Source organism: Gadus morhua, chromosome 20 (genome assembly GCF_902167405.1).
Source record: "Gadus morhua chromosome 20, gadMor3.0, whole genome shotgun sequence".
Classification (NCBI taxonomy): Eukaryota; Metazoa; Chordata; class Actinopteri; order Gadiformes; family Gadidae; genus Gadus; species Gadus morhua.
This window is the reverse complement of record NC_044067.1, coordinates 14,098,486-14,117,019: the sequence shown is the minus strand read 5'-3', so window position 1 is coordinate 14,117,019 and position 18,534 is coordinate 14,098,486. Positions and strand designations below refer to the sequence as shown.

At 45.2% G+C, this 18,534-nt stretch overlaps 1 protein-coding gene across 1 annotated transcript; it reads right to left on the bottom strand.

Annotated features, from left to right (window-relative positions):
• Window positions 1-14: 14 nt before the first annotated feature.
• rftn2 (raftlin family member 2) lies at window positions 15-15,417 on the bottom strand. The gene is made up of 9 exons (XM_030343535.1): window positions 14,796-15,417; window positions 7,365-7,545; window positions 6,108-6,216; window positions 5,649-5,823; window positions 4,414-4,632; window positions 3,500-3,606; window positions 2,788-2,891; window positions 2,438-2,519; window positions 15-1,811 (listed from the first exon to the last, which is right to left on the bottom strand). Exons 1-9 carry the CDS (start codon window positions 14,932-14,934, stop codon window positions 1,608-1,610), a joined length of 1,320 nt encoding a protein of 439 aa, XP_030199395.1. The 5' UTR covers window positions 14,935-15,417; the 3' UTR covers window positions 15-1,607.
• Between the last annotated feature and the right edge of the window lie 3,117 nt (window positions 15,418-18,534).

Below are 18,534 nucleotides of genomic sequence, written 5' to 3'. Positions count from 1 at the left end.
GAACTGCTAAAACATGGGGTAAAGCATTTTTTTAATACAGTAAAATTAGGCAAAATAAAGACTTGCAACTTCCCAAAAAGAAAGATGGGGAATAATAATACTGCAATCAGGTAATTCCTGAAAAGGACGGATACTGAATAAAGAAATACGGCAAAAGACAACCCAGTAACAAAATACTTGCGTCATATTCGTTCTTACAACATGTCGGCCTTCAACATACACACAGCAGTATGCAGCCCTATCGTAGGAGTCTGATTTGCTTTCTCTGCATTAAAGGGTGGGCAGTTCAATCAACACTCTTTGAAATACCAGATTCAGTAATGAAGCTGTGGACCAATGAGTGTTTCCAGCAACATGGCAATGTGAAACATTGAGCAGCGATCTACAGAAGTGTCCAAGGAAAGCGATAAGCACGTTGGAGATATAATCCTAGATTTTTGTGTACATCAGTGAACCAGTGTCAAAACATATCAATGAAGGTCTGACTCCCATCGGCCACCAACGAAATATCCCAAAACCGGTTGCCCAGCAGAGATTTTCAGTGTATGTTCGAACGAATACGACATCACTAATTCAGTAATACACCTAATCCAGTCAACTACTGCTCCCCCTTCAAAATATCTTTGTAACAACTCATACCAAGATGGATAAATGTTATTTGCTTTGAACACCCAGGACCCAGTTATACTTGATCAGGGCTACCCTGAATAAGTACGGCGATTCTGCACCATCTTAGGTTGGAACAGACATTACAGAAATGTAAGATCAGAAGATAAATAGTTAGGTCTGAATGTTTTCAGACTTCAATGATCGGTTAGCAGATGTAGAAGCCCCATAGAAAAAACAACAACATATAAACCATGTTAAAATAAACAGCAAAGAAAACAGTGAAGATATGTGGTCAAGAACTGCTCTGGTAACTGCAGTTAAAGGTAATGCTGTGGCGACTCTCCAGGTGACCACCACCATGCCATGAAAGTGTTTTTCCCCAAAGACCGGCCTGTGAGATGTGTCTATCTTTGTGTGAACATCCCAAAATAAACAAACATCGACACGCGTTTACCTTAAAGTGAATGAGAACGGCTGAGAAGGTTGAAAAGGCTCTTGCATCTTAACGTCGTTAGCCATCTGCTAACCATCATCCCGAACGATGGTTTGCACATAATGTTTAAACATAGGTCTATATGCAAGTAATACAATGTACACAATTATGGCTTCAGTAAACACACACACACACACACACACACAAAGTGCCAAGTTCACGTCCCTCTATGTTAAAGTTTCTGTTAAAGGGAAGGAGGTTAAAACTGTGGAGGGGAACAAATATATTTTCCTAGCACCTAACAGGCCTATCATCGATCATTGTGCTGATAAAGACTTTCTGATGAGTATTCAATTGAGGTGTAGAGCTACTGGGAGGAACAACATGATCCGTTCTCACAACCAATCCATTTCCGCCCTTGAACGATCCCTCCAGCTCCTCCTATAATCCAGTACGTAGTCCTAGGTTTTCAGTCGGGGACAGAGGGGTCCGTAGGCGGAGGAGGGCTCCGTCTGTCCATCCGTCCGTCCGTCCGTCCGTCCGGGTAGTGTTTTTTCAGCTGCTTTTACATGCAGGTGACCTCCGCCTTGCCCTCCTCCTGCTCGAAGCCCCCTTCCTCCAGGTGGGACAGGGTACTGGAGTACCCGCCGCCAAACACCGGGAAGCCCCCGATGCCCCCCGCGGTGGGAGACAGCTCCATGGGGGGGAGGGGGCTCTCCGCTCCCAGGCTGATGGAGGGGCTGGAGACTGAGACCCGCGCCGGCAAGGTCTGGGGACGGAGAGGAACCCAGGTAGGAAAAGTGAGTGGAGAGTGGTTTAAGAAGGTCAGATGTATGTGTTAGGAAGGGATTTCCACAGACATATCAATATCAATATCATAAACCGGGTATGGTATGAATTCCACCTCTAGCACTTTGATCATCGCAGGCGATTGGCCATCCATATTATAAAGCAGCGAGCATTCATATCTGAAAGGATTGCTCTGTGCCCCGATATTCTCAGCAAGGTAATCTAGCATTAAGCAAACAATCTTAAAGAGACTATAGGCCATCCAGTCCAATATTAAAAGACAACAAATTATAATTTAGAGAAGATCTGCAAAGCATACATATCTGAGCGGTTCCCACTGCTTCCCGGTGACCAAATTGGATTATGCAAATGTTCAGCCTTCAGCCCTCTCCCTCCCTATATCGTATTTCCATTTATTCACCCATATATTATGACTCATTTAACGTCCAAGATTATATCCCCTGCCACAGTGCTATTCAAAATTGTCCCACAGAGGGCAGTATCGTAACTTTTGCTTTGCACTGGGACTTGCGCATCTCACCAGCAGGGGGCCATAACAATGACCCATTGAGCTCATGTCGAGGACAAAATGCCATCCCTGCTTACCTGGCTCTTCTTCTGCCCGGCTGGCTGGCCTCTGACTGGCCTCTGGAGGAACACCACCTGCTTGGTAGCCAGGTTCCCATCGCTGGAAGAGGAGACGGAGCAAAGGCCAGTTTGCATACATATATATTTTTTATTTGTTGATTATTTGACTTTTCTCTACTAAGGAAGAGGTCAGGCAACTCGTTTGAAAGAGGCCTGATAGCAGCTCAAATGATCAAATGACACACAAAGAATACATGGAAAAGGCATATGAAAAACATATGACCAACAACCAGAGGTTATTTATCCAGATAGTTAGAGAGAGAGCAAGAGAAAGACCGCTGGTGTGCATGCGAGACACAACTGTTTACCTGTCATGTCGGATAATCGGTGTGGGAAGCACACACGTGAGCAGCCACCCGAACTCGGCCAGCGTGTGAAGAAGGGGCCCGTAGTCCGTTTTCACATGGGACCCCTGAGCACACAAACACACACACACACGCGCGCACACACACACTTTAGGCCAAGTACAAGTTCTCCTCATACTGCAGCAGGTTTCACTACAACTCCCCCACACCTACATGCATTCTCTCTATTCTCAACACCGCTTCCCGAGAGCCAATGTCTGTTGAAATGGGACCTCGTTATCATTGTTGTTCCGACTACAAGAGCTTTGTTGTTATTTTTTTACATAATGAAGACTGTTCTTTGCACTGTATTAGCAAATAACATAATAAATGAAGGAAACAAGAAGAAGAGATTAACATTTGACAAAAATAAATGTGAGAACACAATCCGTTTTTCATCTGGGTTCATTAAGAGCTGAAGACATTGTAGAATAACACATTGCTCACCATAGTTTTGTTTAATATTCTGCTATTGCAACTTTTCCAAACAGGCCCCATTCATCCCAATTGAATAACTGTGATGAACACAGTTCTACCAGATACTACACTCAACAGGCCGGTTGTGCGTTCCATTCATAACACAAACCCGTCATTTCATTAACGGTCCACCTCGGATCAGCAGCATGAAGCACTACCACCGTCATGCAGACAGCCAATCCCGTGCTCCCATACTAACCTCTATGACGGTCCACTGCTCCACCACGATGGTGTCATTGGCGGGGGGGCAGGTGCTTCTTTCCTCATAGACAAACAACCCCTCCATAGACCTGGGGACGGGCTCGCCTGACACACACACACACACACACACTTAGGCATTGTAGGATCATCCATGCACAGAGAACTACGCGGGACTTGCGCTTCAAGTGTGCCACTGGGATGGCCATGAACTAGATCTGAGAACTAGGCCAAGTCATTTGTGTGCACGTGCGTCTGTGTGTGCACATGTGTGTGTGTGCGTGTGTGTATGCAAGTCTGTCTTTCGGTGCATTTGTGTGAGTGTATAGTTCCAATTTGCGACAGACTTTGGTTTGTATGTATGTGTAGAAACCGATATGTATGGGTTCTGCCTTCAGTGTAGAGACTAGCAGAGTTGCGTAACAACAAGACTTGTACAACATCCATACAAATCTTTTGGATGATTTAGGATGCTCTAGTAGCCGATGGATGTCTGCCAGTCAGCAGTGGAAGAGGAAATGAGGTCGCAGAGGTTCAAATGAGAGTTCTATAAATAGACAGTCAAAAGGGCCCCGTAGCCAAAACAGGAAGTGGATAAGCAATTTCTATGAATGCATTTGTGGATGTGTACATGTGGGTGCCATGACCGACTGAACTGGGTCAGAATGGAGTACAAAACAGTTTTGGGACAAAATTTGGTGAGAGCCCCCTACTGGTGTCGACAACCTATGAGCTGTTTGATCTGCTGTATTGAAAACGTTTTTTATTGTATTCATTTCCACAGAGTGACCGAGTCTCATAGAGCAAACAAGGGACTGACTCAGTCCCTTTAAGCAAACCAACAACATTTAACATGTGCTGGAAAAAGTGAACATCTTAAATCCTGAATGAGGTACACGGTTTCTAGGGTAGTACCTTTGGGCTTGTCCCAGTAGACGAATGAGTCAACCAATGACCAGCCTTTGCGGTAGTAGGCGGCAGTTAGCTCCAGCCAATCGGCCTCCAGAGCGCTGACCACTTGACCCTTCCTGGAGACCCGCATGGACAGTGCCCCCTGGTGGTACTGACACGCCAGCGAGTCCAGAGGTGCGCAGCCCGCCGCCCAAGAGTGGAAAAACACCAACAGTCTCAGGTCTGGGGAGGGAGAGAGGGGATGGAGAAATAATTATTTGTTTTCACATCAACACATGAACCGCACAGTTGAGTGACGAAGCCCAACCTAGCACTACCCTGGCTGTAGCAAACAGCTCGGATTAGTAAACAGCTCGGACATATTCCACTTTGGTTGACGCTGACCTCCCTGATCCAATTAGATTACAGCTTTGTTTGACGCTCTTAAACCAACAGAATTCAATTTGTAAACCTATATACAGGTTTTAAAGATTAAAGCAATGAACTCTCGTACCAACTCCTTATGTGTTGATTGACTATAAAAGCAGCTGCCTCCTCAAGAGTACAGTACAGTGTATTCATCTAAAGCAGGGGTGCCCAACCAGTCGATCGCGGTCTACAAGTAGATCGCCGACAGATCCCAAGTCGATCGCGAGGGGTGAAGAAAAAAAAAAGAAAAACATTTTTTTTTTTTTTAATAAAATAAAATTTGCGCAGGACATATACGCGCGGTAGCGCATGCGCTGTTAACAGCAGTTGAAAGCCGTCAACAGTAGTTACACACTCCTAAACATTGGCATGGATGAGGGGAAACGAGCTAAGACCTACCATTTTCACCCTGAGTGGGAGGAAGATTATTGATTATCGTTGAGAAGGTGCCGTGCGCAGACGGAATGAAACCCCCCCCCCCCCCCCCCCCCCCCGCTTAAAGGTAAGTTTGCTGGTAGATCTCGGGAGGTTGGCTACTTGAAAAGTAGATCTTGGGTCAAAAAAGGTTGGGCACCCCTGATCTAAAGCATCAGGTTAAAAAGGTTCAACACAAGGTTTAAAAAGATGCGTTAAATGTAGAAGGTTTGGTTCATAACAAAGCTGGAGAAGGGGCAGTGGATTGGAGAGGAGAGGAGGAGTGGAGGAGAGAGGAGAGGAGAGGAGGAGTGGATTGGAGGGGAGAGGAGAGGAGGAGTGGAGGGAGAGAAGAGGAGGGGAGGAGTGGAGGGAGAGGAGTGGAGGGGAGAGGAGTGGAGGACTGGACCCCTCACCGGGGCTGTAGCTGTTCTCCTCCACCTCCCGGTCGCCGGGCGGGGTACTGGGCGGGGTGTGCGGCGGTGAGCGACAGCCGTGCTTGGGACTGCCCACCCTGCCGGTGCCCCCGCCGCTCATCTGCTGGAGCACCGAGCACACGAACCGAACGCCCCCCCGGGAACTGCTGTTCACCTGCCGCCGGGGACACACACGCACCACGCTTTTACAATCATTATCCTCCTCAAATGGCAATGGTTGAATCATTTTCTCTGTCTAGAAAAGGTTAAGTTCATATGAAGCAGAGCTGACATTTGATTTCACTTGGTTTAAATAACTGTAGTTCTGCGTTCATTTCAAAACGGAGTGTGTGTGTGTGTGTGTGTGTGTGTGTGTGTGTGTGTGTGTGTGTGTGTGTGTGTGTGTGTGTGTGTGTGTGTGTGTGTGTGTGTGTGTGTGTGTGTGTGTGTGTTACTGACTCTGTCGATGAGGGCTCGGACGGTGTCGCCGGTCAGAGAATCTCCCGGTAGCGGCCATTCCTCCACCCTCAGCATGGGCACACTGTGACACAAAGACATCGGCTGCAAACTGACACACACACACACACACACACACACACACACACACACACACACACACACACACACACACACACACACACACACACACACACACACACACACACACACACACACACACACACACACTTCAATTAGCAAAACTGATGAGCAATGACGAATGACATTTACATAGTTAATCACTTGGATTGATAATTAAAAAGGGGCTGATTTAATTTGTTGAATTGCGTGATTCTAAAAAGCCTCCCCAGCTGTGGCTGGTTCATAGTTCAGTTGTAATCGTTGCGTTGCAGACAGTGAGGACATCAATCATTTACATGCCCAGCGTGAGGCGTCTGCCAGCTTCCTCCCAGCATTTAAGCAGGAGAACAGTTGACACTTGAAAACCATTCAACCCTGTGCCTAAATTGTTTATTAGGCCTCTCAACCGTTTTTTAGCTCCTGCCTTAATGCTTGGTGGTTCAAGGCGTGGTGTGTTTTGCAGCGTTTGTGTAAGAAAGTGTAATAAGAATTGTATTCATAAAAAATGCATCCGAATACCTAAGAGGGGTTTAAATGTCCACTCATATGGAGCTCCACTTTTCTTTTCTTTTTTTTTGTGTTACAGACAGACGTCCAAATCTTGGCTCTCATGAATATGACATTCATCTTCATTGGACGCCGACAGGCCTCTGACTGTTGTCAGGGTACATTTCTAGCCAATGGCAATCCTTGGTTATGGCCTGCTGGCACAGCAACCAGGCCGAGCCAAAACACTGTGAGAGGGGTTCCCCTAACGCCACTATGACCACCCACTGGTTGTCCACATTAAATATAAAGCAGTCTTCATCCATCTTTCATCTACTTACCAGAAAGATGGAGTGTATGTCTAGGTGAGCAGTAGTGTGTGTGTGTGTGTGTGTGTGTGTGTGTGTGTGTGTGTGTGTGTGTGTGTGTGTGTGTGTGTGTGTGTGTGTGTGTGTGTGTGTGTGTGTGTGTGTGTGTGTGTCTGTATCTGCATGCATGTCTGCATGGGTTGTCTGTGCATTAATTTAACCACACATCCATGCCTGCACGGTGCAAGTCCATCCTCATGCGGGCAATAAATTCACGTTTGGTAGCGACCGGCTGTCGCTGGGGCGCCATAGGGCTCTGTAGGGAGGCCATAGTCGCACCAACCTGGGTTTGGGCCGTGCCAGGATGGCGCGGTACAGCAGGCTGAAGGGCAGGGAGCGGCTGCGTCCCACGGAGAGGATGATGGGGTGCAGGGTGGTCAGGACGTAGCCCTGGGTGTAGTAGGGCTGCAGGGCCTGGGGCAGCTCGCACAGAGAGGACACATACTGCACCGTGGGGCGGCTGCCTGGGTAGAGGGAGGCAGGGGCAGGGGTTAGTGAGGATATACAGTGACTGGAGATCAGTGTGGGGCAATTAAGTCTGAACAAAATAAATCGATTCTTATTAATCATCAACTATATGGAAAGAATGAACAACAGGGTGTTATCGCCACGTCATCCGAATTGATTATTCCTTTGCGGTGCTTTGAGCATGTTGTTTTTATGTTGTCAAGGAAACATCTGTTGTGTAGTCATGTTTGACTGTTGCTTTAAATGTTGGAATTGGAGCTGTTGAAAGGCAGAGGTTTGCCGTTATTAAAAAATAATGCACAGCATTGGAACGTCATTGACCAATCAGAATCAAGTATTCAAACATGCTGTGGTATATTGGTTGAAAGCCTAATCTATAGTATACATACAGATATTATCTGCTGCATATCAAATAATTGGCATAGCTTTAAAGCCAAATGGGGATGTTGGAATGGGCGAACTTAATCAGTAATGAGACAGATGAGTGTTTTATCTAATGATCACACACACACACACACACACACACACACACACACACACACACACACACACACACACACACACACACACACACACACACACACACACACACACACACACACACACACACACACACACACACACACACGTTTTGTTAGTGAGGAATGCCGATTATGGACACATTCCATTCATTCAGCCTCAGACTGAACAAGAGCTGCACATCAACACGATGACATCATGAGACCACATCCTAGAGGCCCCCCTCTATTACCCCTTAACTTCCATTAATCAGGGACTAGGCAGATAAACTAGCTCCACAATCACTTAAAATTTTGCATATAAATACAGAGTAATGGAGTCATTTGGTAAGGCAATCAACTTATGTTCTTGCATATAAATTTGTTATGTAGTTAGTATTTAAATGCTTTAGAACTTAGTATTGAAAAAGTATTTAATGTGTACCAATTGTCATATTTTGTCCCTATTAACAAAGCAGCGTAGTGGGACAGACAACACACTGTAACGATTTAAAAGGACAAACAACGCAGGTATTGGCCCTCTACTGATGCATTACTGTCCTTCATCCTTCCATCTCTCTACAACTACATGATATCTAAAGGGGAAGGAAAACCAAATAAGTTTTCTCTCAGTTGAAACCCATTCTATTTCAGGCTCACAAAGTGTTGGTGAACAGTCTTTTATGTTGGGCAAAAATATATAAATTGTTGAACTGGGGGACATTCTCTTTTTCGGTAACTCCCAAGCTGGGAGTTCTCCTGCTAAATCAGGCGGGGGTTACCTTTACCCTTTAACATGCCTAGTAGTAAAGCGCTACTTTCAAGTTTCAACTGAGCTAGAATTACACTAATTAACACGTCATTATTAGCACCTATGTGGACTGTGCAGAGAGGTTGACACGGCACAGCAGTCACAGGTGCAGCTCGTAACATTATTTATGTCCTTGACTCATGTGCCGAAAAAGTCACCAAACGAGTAGACTTGCTTGTTCTCTTTCGGTCCTTAATGAGGCAGTAAGGTTACCGTTAGGAGCTGCAGCTGGATTTACTCAGCCGAGACTTTGGCCTCACTGTATTATTACTTCCTGTTTTCGTACTTATCCTTTCCTTCCTCCATGTGTTCATGTCTAGATAAATAGTGAAAAAATAAATAAGAATAATTCTTGTGTGTTACTTTTCAACTCTTACATTGCCTTGAATATACAATTACACTCAACTCCGTGTAGCCGCAAGTTAGTCTGAGACATATTGGAAGTCAATTCCAAGGACAAACAACACGTTTAATTGAGGTGACTGTATTATTGCACAAACGTCTCAGGCATCATTCGGTGGATAACTTGGTTGCCTGCAGTATTCCCATCCCACCACACTACCCGAGTCGCCCCACCCCTGCATGTTCGAACCCAGTTATATCTTTAGCAACGAGTCAGGCGTTATCATCAGCCATCAGTACCTCCTGCACACGCGTGACTGCGTCGCCAAAATCAACACTAAACGATGTGACTTTGCAATCTCAATGGGTTAGTGATGCCGCCATCCACCGCACAGACCGGAGGTGTGATTCTCCATGACACAACCATTAAGCCATGAAAGCATGCGAGGCAAGAAAACCCTGTGCCACATGTTACATAAAGATTGTATATAAAAACTCACTGTATTTTTAGGCCTGTTTGCCCAGCCTCCTGAGTGATGTGGTTTGGCTGTGATGTTCGGCGCCCAGATGAAGGCGTGGTTGTGAAACGAGCCCAGATACACATCTATATGTTCTCCTTGTGAGTGGTAACAAAGATTTATAAATTTATATGTTCATTTTTGCGTCGGTCGGATACCGTTGAGATTGTGGGTCAACAGGATATTGTGACACAAACGCAAGCAGGCGTTTTCATGCATCTTAATAAATATTCAGGCGCGATCCAAGAAGCCCAGTAGAGTAAGAGCCCTGTTTGTGGTGTTTGCTGCTCATTCTCAAGGCCCTGGCCAGGAATCTCTGTGAGCAACACCGCGTTTCCTGTGACCACAAAGAGCGGCTATTCACAGAGGAGCTGGATCACTGCCACATTTCTGCTTGTGAGAAACAAGGGTGACGGGTGGGGTGGTGGGGGAGGAGGGGAGGACTTTCGGTGGGGTGCGGTAAGGACTAAGGACATAAAACATACTTAGCACATTCCCAGCCTAAAAAAAGGAAACGCACTTGAAAACAAAACATTTGGAAAAAAAAAGATGAGAAAAGGCGTGTGAGTGAGGGAGGAGAGAGGGATGGATGGGATGGGGGGGGTCTCTATGCCACCCCACATTTTCCTCAACACAGCTGAGACGGTACACAGATGAGAGCAGTACCATCTCACTGGCTCAAATGGAGGACTGTAGTCAGATCACAAAAAGAAGAAAATCCATAGAGCAGAGAACAAAACAGAGCTACTGAAAAAGTAAAACTAAACACACAAACAAGATATTACTTGCTCGTCGCTGAGGTTCAACTCAAAGCTTGCTAATGCATTCACTAAAGTACATTTTATAAAACCAGCACTCGATTTTATGATTTTTATGATCCAGTTGGCCGCCTGTCAATCCAGTGTGCGCTTGGTTATTTAATTTTCTTTGACATCTTTGGATGTTTAGAATGTCAATGTGTGTGTGTGTGTGTGTGTGTGTGTGTGTGTGTGTGTGTGTGTGTGTGTGTGTGTGTGTGTGTGTGTGTGTGTGTGTGTGTGTGTGTGTGTCCCCCAAGAGAACCATATCTTCGCGGCTATTTAGACACATACTGCACACCTCTGATCGAGGCCTTTGTGAAGGGATATATTCCCCCCCTGCTATCGGTCACACTGAGGCCTCTGTGTGATGGCTATATGTGGTTGAAAGACTGGGGACCGTGGGGGGAGGAAGAGGGAATAACGGAGACTGAGGTGGTGTTCACAGTCAGTGGTGGTGATGGAGGAGAGGGAGAGGGGTGGGGGGGTGGAGGAGGAGAGGGGAGGGGGTTGAGTACGGGGTTCATGGCAGTGCCAGTGAAAGACTGTACTAAAGGGAAAGTCTTTCATTTTCTCAAAGAAAATACTAAGAGGATGGAGAGACAAACTAAGCTACGACAAATAAGAATCCAGAGAGAGACAGAGAGACAGAGAGACGGAGGGAGAAGGAATGGAGAATAGTGGTGCTTTACAAAATTGAGTTTATGAGCCAGAAAGCCCATGTGTGAAAGAGAGTGCTTGTGGAAGTGTGAAAAAAGAGAAGGCTGCTTGGCAACGGGGGAATGAGTGACAGTGACACCACTAGTGAAGAAATGAATGAGGCGGGATCTGAAAGGGAGCAAGAGACCAGAAAAGTCCAGGGAAAATAATGGAAATACAGCAGACAGAGGCCTTTAACACAGAGATGAGAGATGAGGTGATATGGTCTGGCGTGAGAGAGTGAGACACTGTGTGGGATATTTCTTTACCACTGTGTGGTAACATCATACCAAGGTGCCCTACAAATATAATCCTTCAAAATGAATATATTTGTTTTTAAATCACATAAAATCCAATAGATTTTCAGATTAGACAGAGACTATGGCAGATGGCAATGTGTGTGATTGAAATTAATACAGATTATGGGGGAATAGAGAAATATACTGCACCAAGCCAGAGGGGCTTAGATGATAAGGCGTCAGTGGTAGACGCATTGTTTTTGTCTTCAAATGTTGGCCTGAATTTGATCTGAAATTTGTCCATTCCCGATCCTCACTCCCCAACGGATAATGAGCACACATCACTTCTTATAAAGCCCTCTCACCCCACACGTACAGTCCCGGACTCTCGTTTCATTCACCCAGTGCTTTGCCCCCGTTTCAATGCTTCATTTACCCTCCATCTCCTCAGCGAGTTCAGTGAGTCCAGCCATGCCACTTCTACACCGAGGGGCTGAATTACAGGCTCGCTTCCAACCGCCACCCTGTCTGGTGGGTTGAGGCCGTTGGTCTAGCTAGGTTCATGCCCATTAGTCCAATACACAAATTATATCCAAACCAATGGATACCTCACAAGTTTGCCCCGTTGTGGCTGATTAACTTAAAAGATATCTCTTGAGGAGATCCAACTTTTACTTGTTTACAGAGTTTGGTAACGGCTTAAACCAATCAATCAATATCACTGAAAGCAAGAAGCCTGCTCACAGGAAGCTAGCGTTCTCACTCAAAGACACCGTGTGTTATGGGCCATGGGCCTTGGACCCGGCTTGCAGTAATGACTTCAGGTGGAAGTCTCGGCCATTAGGTTCTTTGATGTGCCGCCGGCCCCCTGCTCCCAGCCCTCCATGCTCTGCTACGAGGGCCTGGACCAGCCATGGGCCAGTGAAGGAGGCCCCACTGAACCAGGTACTACACGCTACAAGGCACAGCAGGCCGAGTTGGGCGGGGGGGGGGGGGGGGATTCAGTCCGTGTGTGAATGAGAGCTTGCCCTCCATCATTTCAATGGTAGGGAAGTGTGTGTTTGACAAGTTTATTTTCGACGGGGGTTGTCTAGACTTCCATAACTGCGGTCCCCTCGGTCTCAATAGTGGGGATGTGAAGGCCCACGGAGACACCAGTGGTGTTTTACTGCTGTGCAGCTGCATGATTGCCCACAGTGCTAGTTAATGATCCTGAATAGCCCGAGGAGAACCAAGGCAGCCATCGGGTCTTAAAGTCCCTTTGTGTTGGTAATTGTGTTGAAGCATTGAACAATAGGACACTGTTTGCCGACTGGTTAAAATAGGCCACTTTCATTTCTCCATCTCACTTGTTTCCAAATTTAGACCATTTCTACAAGTCTCAGGGCAGCCGAGTCCATCACTTTCGTTTCCAAGGTTATAGAACTTGCATTCTACCATGTTGTAAACCGGTCATATTTAATACTCCCTTGAGTGTTATCCCTATCTGGCAGAGTGGTAAAGGTCTCAGAGAAGTTCCATCCCACTGGAATGCCGTGAAGAAGTTTATAAACAGATGTCCTCTTGACATTCCTGTGTGTTTGGTGAGTTTTAATAGGTATATAATAAACAGTCTCTCATCATGTGACAGTGGCAACCAAACGGGGAGTCTTAAAGGGCTGATGCTGACAGACTGTGTGAAGTAGAAGTGTGAAAATGAAGTGTGTTGGTGAGCAAACTAAGAGACAAGCTAAGAGTTTCACATTTAGTTAATCAGCAGTCGCTTTTATGTATTCTGCATTACCACTACTAAACCTGTAGACATTTGTATATTTGTATAAATGGTGTATCTTCTTAAATCTTGCTTATATGCTTAAAATGGGTAAGTTGCATTGGATCCAAGCCTCAATGTATAAATGACTACATTTGCGTACGTACACGCAATCTGAACAAGCAAAAAATAAATAAATAAAGCCAAATGCCCCCCAAAAAATTGAAAATTCTAAATAGAACCCAACTAAACAGCACTGCCAGGTGCTGTTTAGTTGGTGGGGTGGGGTGCCGTGCCACTTTCAGGGGGTAACCTTGCATAACAGCATCACAACACACTTGTTTGGTTGTGTCGCAGCATCTGCCACCCAGGTGCCCCTCAGGAATGCATGAGAGTCGAGACTGACCCATGTTTGTTAAATAACGGTCCAGCACCAACCGGGCTTGCAGCTTGATGTTACTTCCGGCTGTACACCAAGTCGTCCAGAAGTTGAACCAAGTTCTGGGGATTCAGAGCAGCCTATGGCACAATCTCACCCATCGTTTTGCAATACGAACATATCGGTTGAAATCAGTCAGTGAGATCTCACAAATGTTTTCCGAGCCGTGACACATCGACGTGTGCAACTAAAGAACGTAACAGTAAATCTGAGCACCCAACACGAAATAGAAGCAAAGGTTTCTGTGGACAAGTTGAGACACAGGACCGGACCAACACCAGACCACAGTGCTTATAAGAAGGGAGAGGCTGGCATGGCTGTGGTTATGTTTGGCTGCAGACTCTATGATGATTCATCCTCAAACTTCCAGTCTGACACAGGTGCAAATCTTAAAAATGATGCAGTCTGCTTCTGGAACTTCCTTAAACCACAGTACAGAGATGAGGGGAAGGGACCAGAATGACACACAATCAGGCCCCCAGACTGATGTAGGATGTTGAAAGCCCCTACACAAATAAGTTAACTTTTAATATAAAATATACAACGGCCTGTTTGAATTGTTTGTGATTCTCACTTGTTAGCTCTAGACAAATATTAATATTTAACCTCATGAATGAGCAGAGGCCTGCTGTTTACATGGGGGGAGCTCCCCATTCAATGAGCTAACGGCCGGTTGCTTCCAAATAGGTCAGTGGAAACCAGCAACAGATGAGCGGATTAGCCACAACAACATCTTGAGGATATCATGCATTTGCTGATTTAATTCAATTTTCAACAGCATGTGTGGTAGAGCATAGGGTAGCAGAGATTTCGACGTGCACATTCCCCATGGGATGTAGTGCAGCATGTCCCCGTGTGCATGTGAGTTCGTGCGTGTGCGACCACAGAAGATGGGCTGGTCGCGTAGGGAGGATAAAAACCCTAGTCTGACCTATTTTCAGATCGGCTGAATGAACTGTACGGTTGATAGGATATACAGTATGTACCTGCAGTAAGTCACATTTGGGAAAAGTGATTTAAGAACAAAACAATGTATTTTCATACCCTGAAGAATAAAGATTTAAAGGGCAGAGTTAGTTTACCGTGTTCACGTCTCAGAAGTCCAACTAGACAATGCAAAATATAACATTTTAATAAATATGATCATGGTTTACCTTCCAGACTGAAGTCGAGGAGCACATACTCGAACACGGTGTCTGTTTTGGTCTCGACTTGCGGTCTCTTCAGAGTGGAGTAGATCTTTCCGGGGCTGCTGTCCTCCGGGTCCTCTAGTTTTCTTAACCCGCAGCCCATAGCTTCCGTGGCGGGATGTCCAGCACACACACAACTGCACAGTAGGAGCACAACAGGAGTCCGTTCTGGCACAGAGCTCTGCCAAAGCGATCAAGTTAACGGGACCGCTCCATTCTCTGTAAATCCTTTCCAGTGGCTGCCGACAATCACCACTGATGCCAAACAAAAAACGCTTTTACTTATGAGTCAAATGTAGCTCCATGGCAGACGTGAAATTATGTTTCCGTCCAGTCTTTGCGCGGCTGAAACATGAACCAAATTCCTTTGAAAAAACTTTTGGGTAGAAGTTAGATAGTTGGGTCCACAGCGCGTTTTGGGAAGGGTCCTGAATACAACCCCTGATTAATTTACCGTAATGAACGAAACGGCGTTTCTTGTACACAGTAGCCTAAGAGCTAAATCCGGTCCAGATTTGAGCGATTTTGAATACAGAAAGAAGCAGTGCTGAAAGCGTGGCTGTGTTCATGAGGGAGGGAAGTGGGAGGAACCCCGGGGATGGGAGTGATTTGGGGAGCAAATCGCAAAAAGCCTGTTATCACATTAAGCGGTTAGTAGGCTCGTATTTAGAAGAATTTGAAATCTTTATTATGCATTAACTTAATTTGTATACATTTATTATTTCATCTTTGGCTCACTGATTTTTTTTTTCAAAATAAACAAAGCAATTTTTTTTTCTATGTGTTTATTATAGCTTAATATTCATTGATACATATTTTGTGAAGTGATTATTTTAATGGCAAGTTCATCAACATTCATTCAATCGAACAATCAATCAATCAAACAAGCAATCAATCAATCACTCGATGAACAAATCGATTAATCAATCCATTGGTCCTAGGTCTAATGTAGGTCTACTGATTTTTTTCATTCAGAAACCCCCTCAGAGATGTTTGTTTAAAGATAAAATATGTAACAAATTGTCTGTAATAAATTATACACTGATGAGATTAAGCGATCATGCTGAATCGAAACAATGGCCTCTCTGATAAGTCAGTATTTTCTTGAAAGGGAGACAGCTTAGAGCCCAGATCGACTTCAAGAGGATGCCATTTGAGCTGGTGTATAACTTGCAAAACATAATAAACAAATATAATAATTGCACTCGTCTCCAAATATAATGTTGCGCTCATCTCGTCTTGCGCTCTAGTACGTCTCGTGTCTTCAACCTGGCAACCCGCGTATGCTTCGAGGTCGGGGAGGAGCGGAGACAACTCTCCAATATTATGGATTTGGACTGCAGTACTCCTTTAAAACGCTCGTGGTAAATCGAACATATTGTAAGTTAGCTGTATTTTATTTTAGAGCATGCAATCACGCCATTGTGTCGAATTTGAGTCAGTCCCTAAAGACTTGAGTCCAAACAATTCCAGTAGCTGTAATGCTACAACTACTACTACTACTACTACTACTACTACTACTACTACTACTACTACTACTACTGCTACTACTACTACTGCAACAGCCTCTCTATATCCAGGACAGTGTGAGGAGGAAGTGGACCCCTCGCTGAAACACAAATGAGATCGACTTAATCACTCTGACAGCCTCCCTTCTCAAACACACACGCACACACACACACACACACACACACACACACACACACACACACACACACACACACACACACACACACACACACACACACACACACACACACACACACACACACACACAGAACCATCCATACTTATTCCTGACCTCCATCAAACTCCTTCCAAACTCCCTAATTTAACAGGTCAGCCGTGAATTGACTAGGCGGACAAAAACGAATGTCTTTCAGACACAAATGGGGAGCTATACATGTTTATAGAGTGTATTTGTCATGGGTGAGTATGAAGTATTATATCTTGAGATATTTTAATTTTGACTTTTTACTGGACACACACACATACACAGAAAAACACGCACACAATCTAGCAAAATAACACACACACACACACACACACACACACACACACACACACACACACACACACACACACACACACACACACACACACACACACACACACACTCACACACACATACACACACATACATTAATGCATTCAAAGTGTTGTGGAGGAAGGAAGGGTTAGAGTGACATCTCAAGCATGGCCAACAGTGGCAGCTGCATACCCATATACACAAATCTCCAGGTGCTGCCTGGTATACACACACACACACACACACACACACACACACACACACACACACACACACACACACACACACACACACACACACACACACACACACACACACACACACACACACACCCACCCACACCCAAATACACGTTTTCATACAATTTAATTCTCCACTGCATACTGCATTGACGGCCATTAAATTTAAATGACAAGTGATTGGAAATCACTTTCACCACATGACACACAATCTTAGACAAAACATGTAAATGTATTCTGTAAGAACACTTTTAACAAACTGGCTTGATAGAGAGCTTGTGACTCCATGAGAGAGAGAGAGAGAGAGAGAGAGAGAGAGAGAGAGAGAGAGAGAGAGAGAGAGAGAGAGAGAGAGAGAGAGAGAGAGAGAGAGAGAGAGAGAGAGAGAGAGAGAGAGAGAGAGAGAGCGAGAGAGAGAGAGAGAGAGAGAGAGAGGGAGAGGGAGGAGCGAGTGGAGGAGAGAGAAAAACAGAGGCGAGGAGGAGAGAGGGGGAGAGGGGAGGAAGAGAGAGCAAGAGAATGAGTTTGTGAGAGAGAGAGGTTTAGAGAGCGAGATAGTGAGTGAGTGAGTGAGTGAGTGAGTGAGTGAGTGAGTGAGTGAGTGAGTGAGTGAGTGAGTGAGTGAGTGTGTGAGTGAGTGATTGAAAGAGAGCGCAAAATACAATATTACAAGCGAAATGGAAAGAGGATAATTAGGGAAAAGCCTGGCAGTGCACAGTTTGGTGGTGTGTGTTTCTATTTTTGTGTGTCGTGAGCCGCTGCGAAGGAGACTTCCCCCTGGCCAGCTGTTCAATCACAACACTTGCTGGCTTCCATTCTGTTCTCTTTAACCCTTTCTACTTCTGACACCTTCGGCCTTCCGCTGGTATGCAATAACAGCCCAGCAGGCCCTGTCTGTGTCTGGGCCTTTTGAGCAAACTAATCTCAAGTGCTGATGATGAGACTGCATAATACATGAAGAGCTAATGTATGGATGTGCTCTGTGTACAGTGCTTGTACATGTCTACATTGCTGAGAGTTTTGAAGGTAAACACAGGCTAGAGGTTGGAGATGGCTCTGGCAGAATGCCAGTCCAGTTCATTAGCACCATGGGAAGGAAATCCCCGCCGCTGTTTGGCTGAGCACAGAGCCGATCAGAGGAAGGAACACATAGGAAGGAATAGGACAGTTTATACAGGAGTAGTACATAATAAACATTATTTGGTGACCCGGAGACCAGGCAATGTCTTCCTCTCTTGTCTCCTCTTCCTTTTAGGAATCTATTAGTCTACCGCATGGATTTTGTTTCTAACAATTGAACATGTTTCGCAGCAGTTAGAAGGGGAGTTTTAACTATTATGTCACTGAGAAAAGAGAGTTGATAATTATTAAATAATAATTGCTCAACAATAGTCTGCCTCCCTCTTTGGTAGAATTACATTTTTAAAAGGTAAGA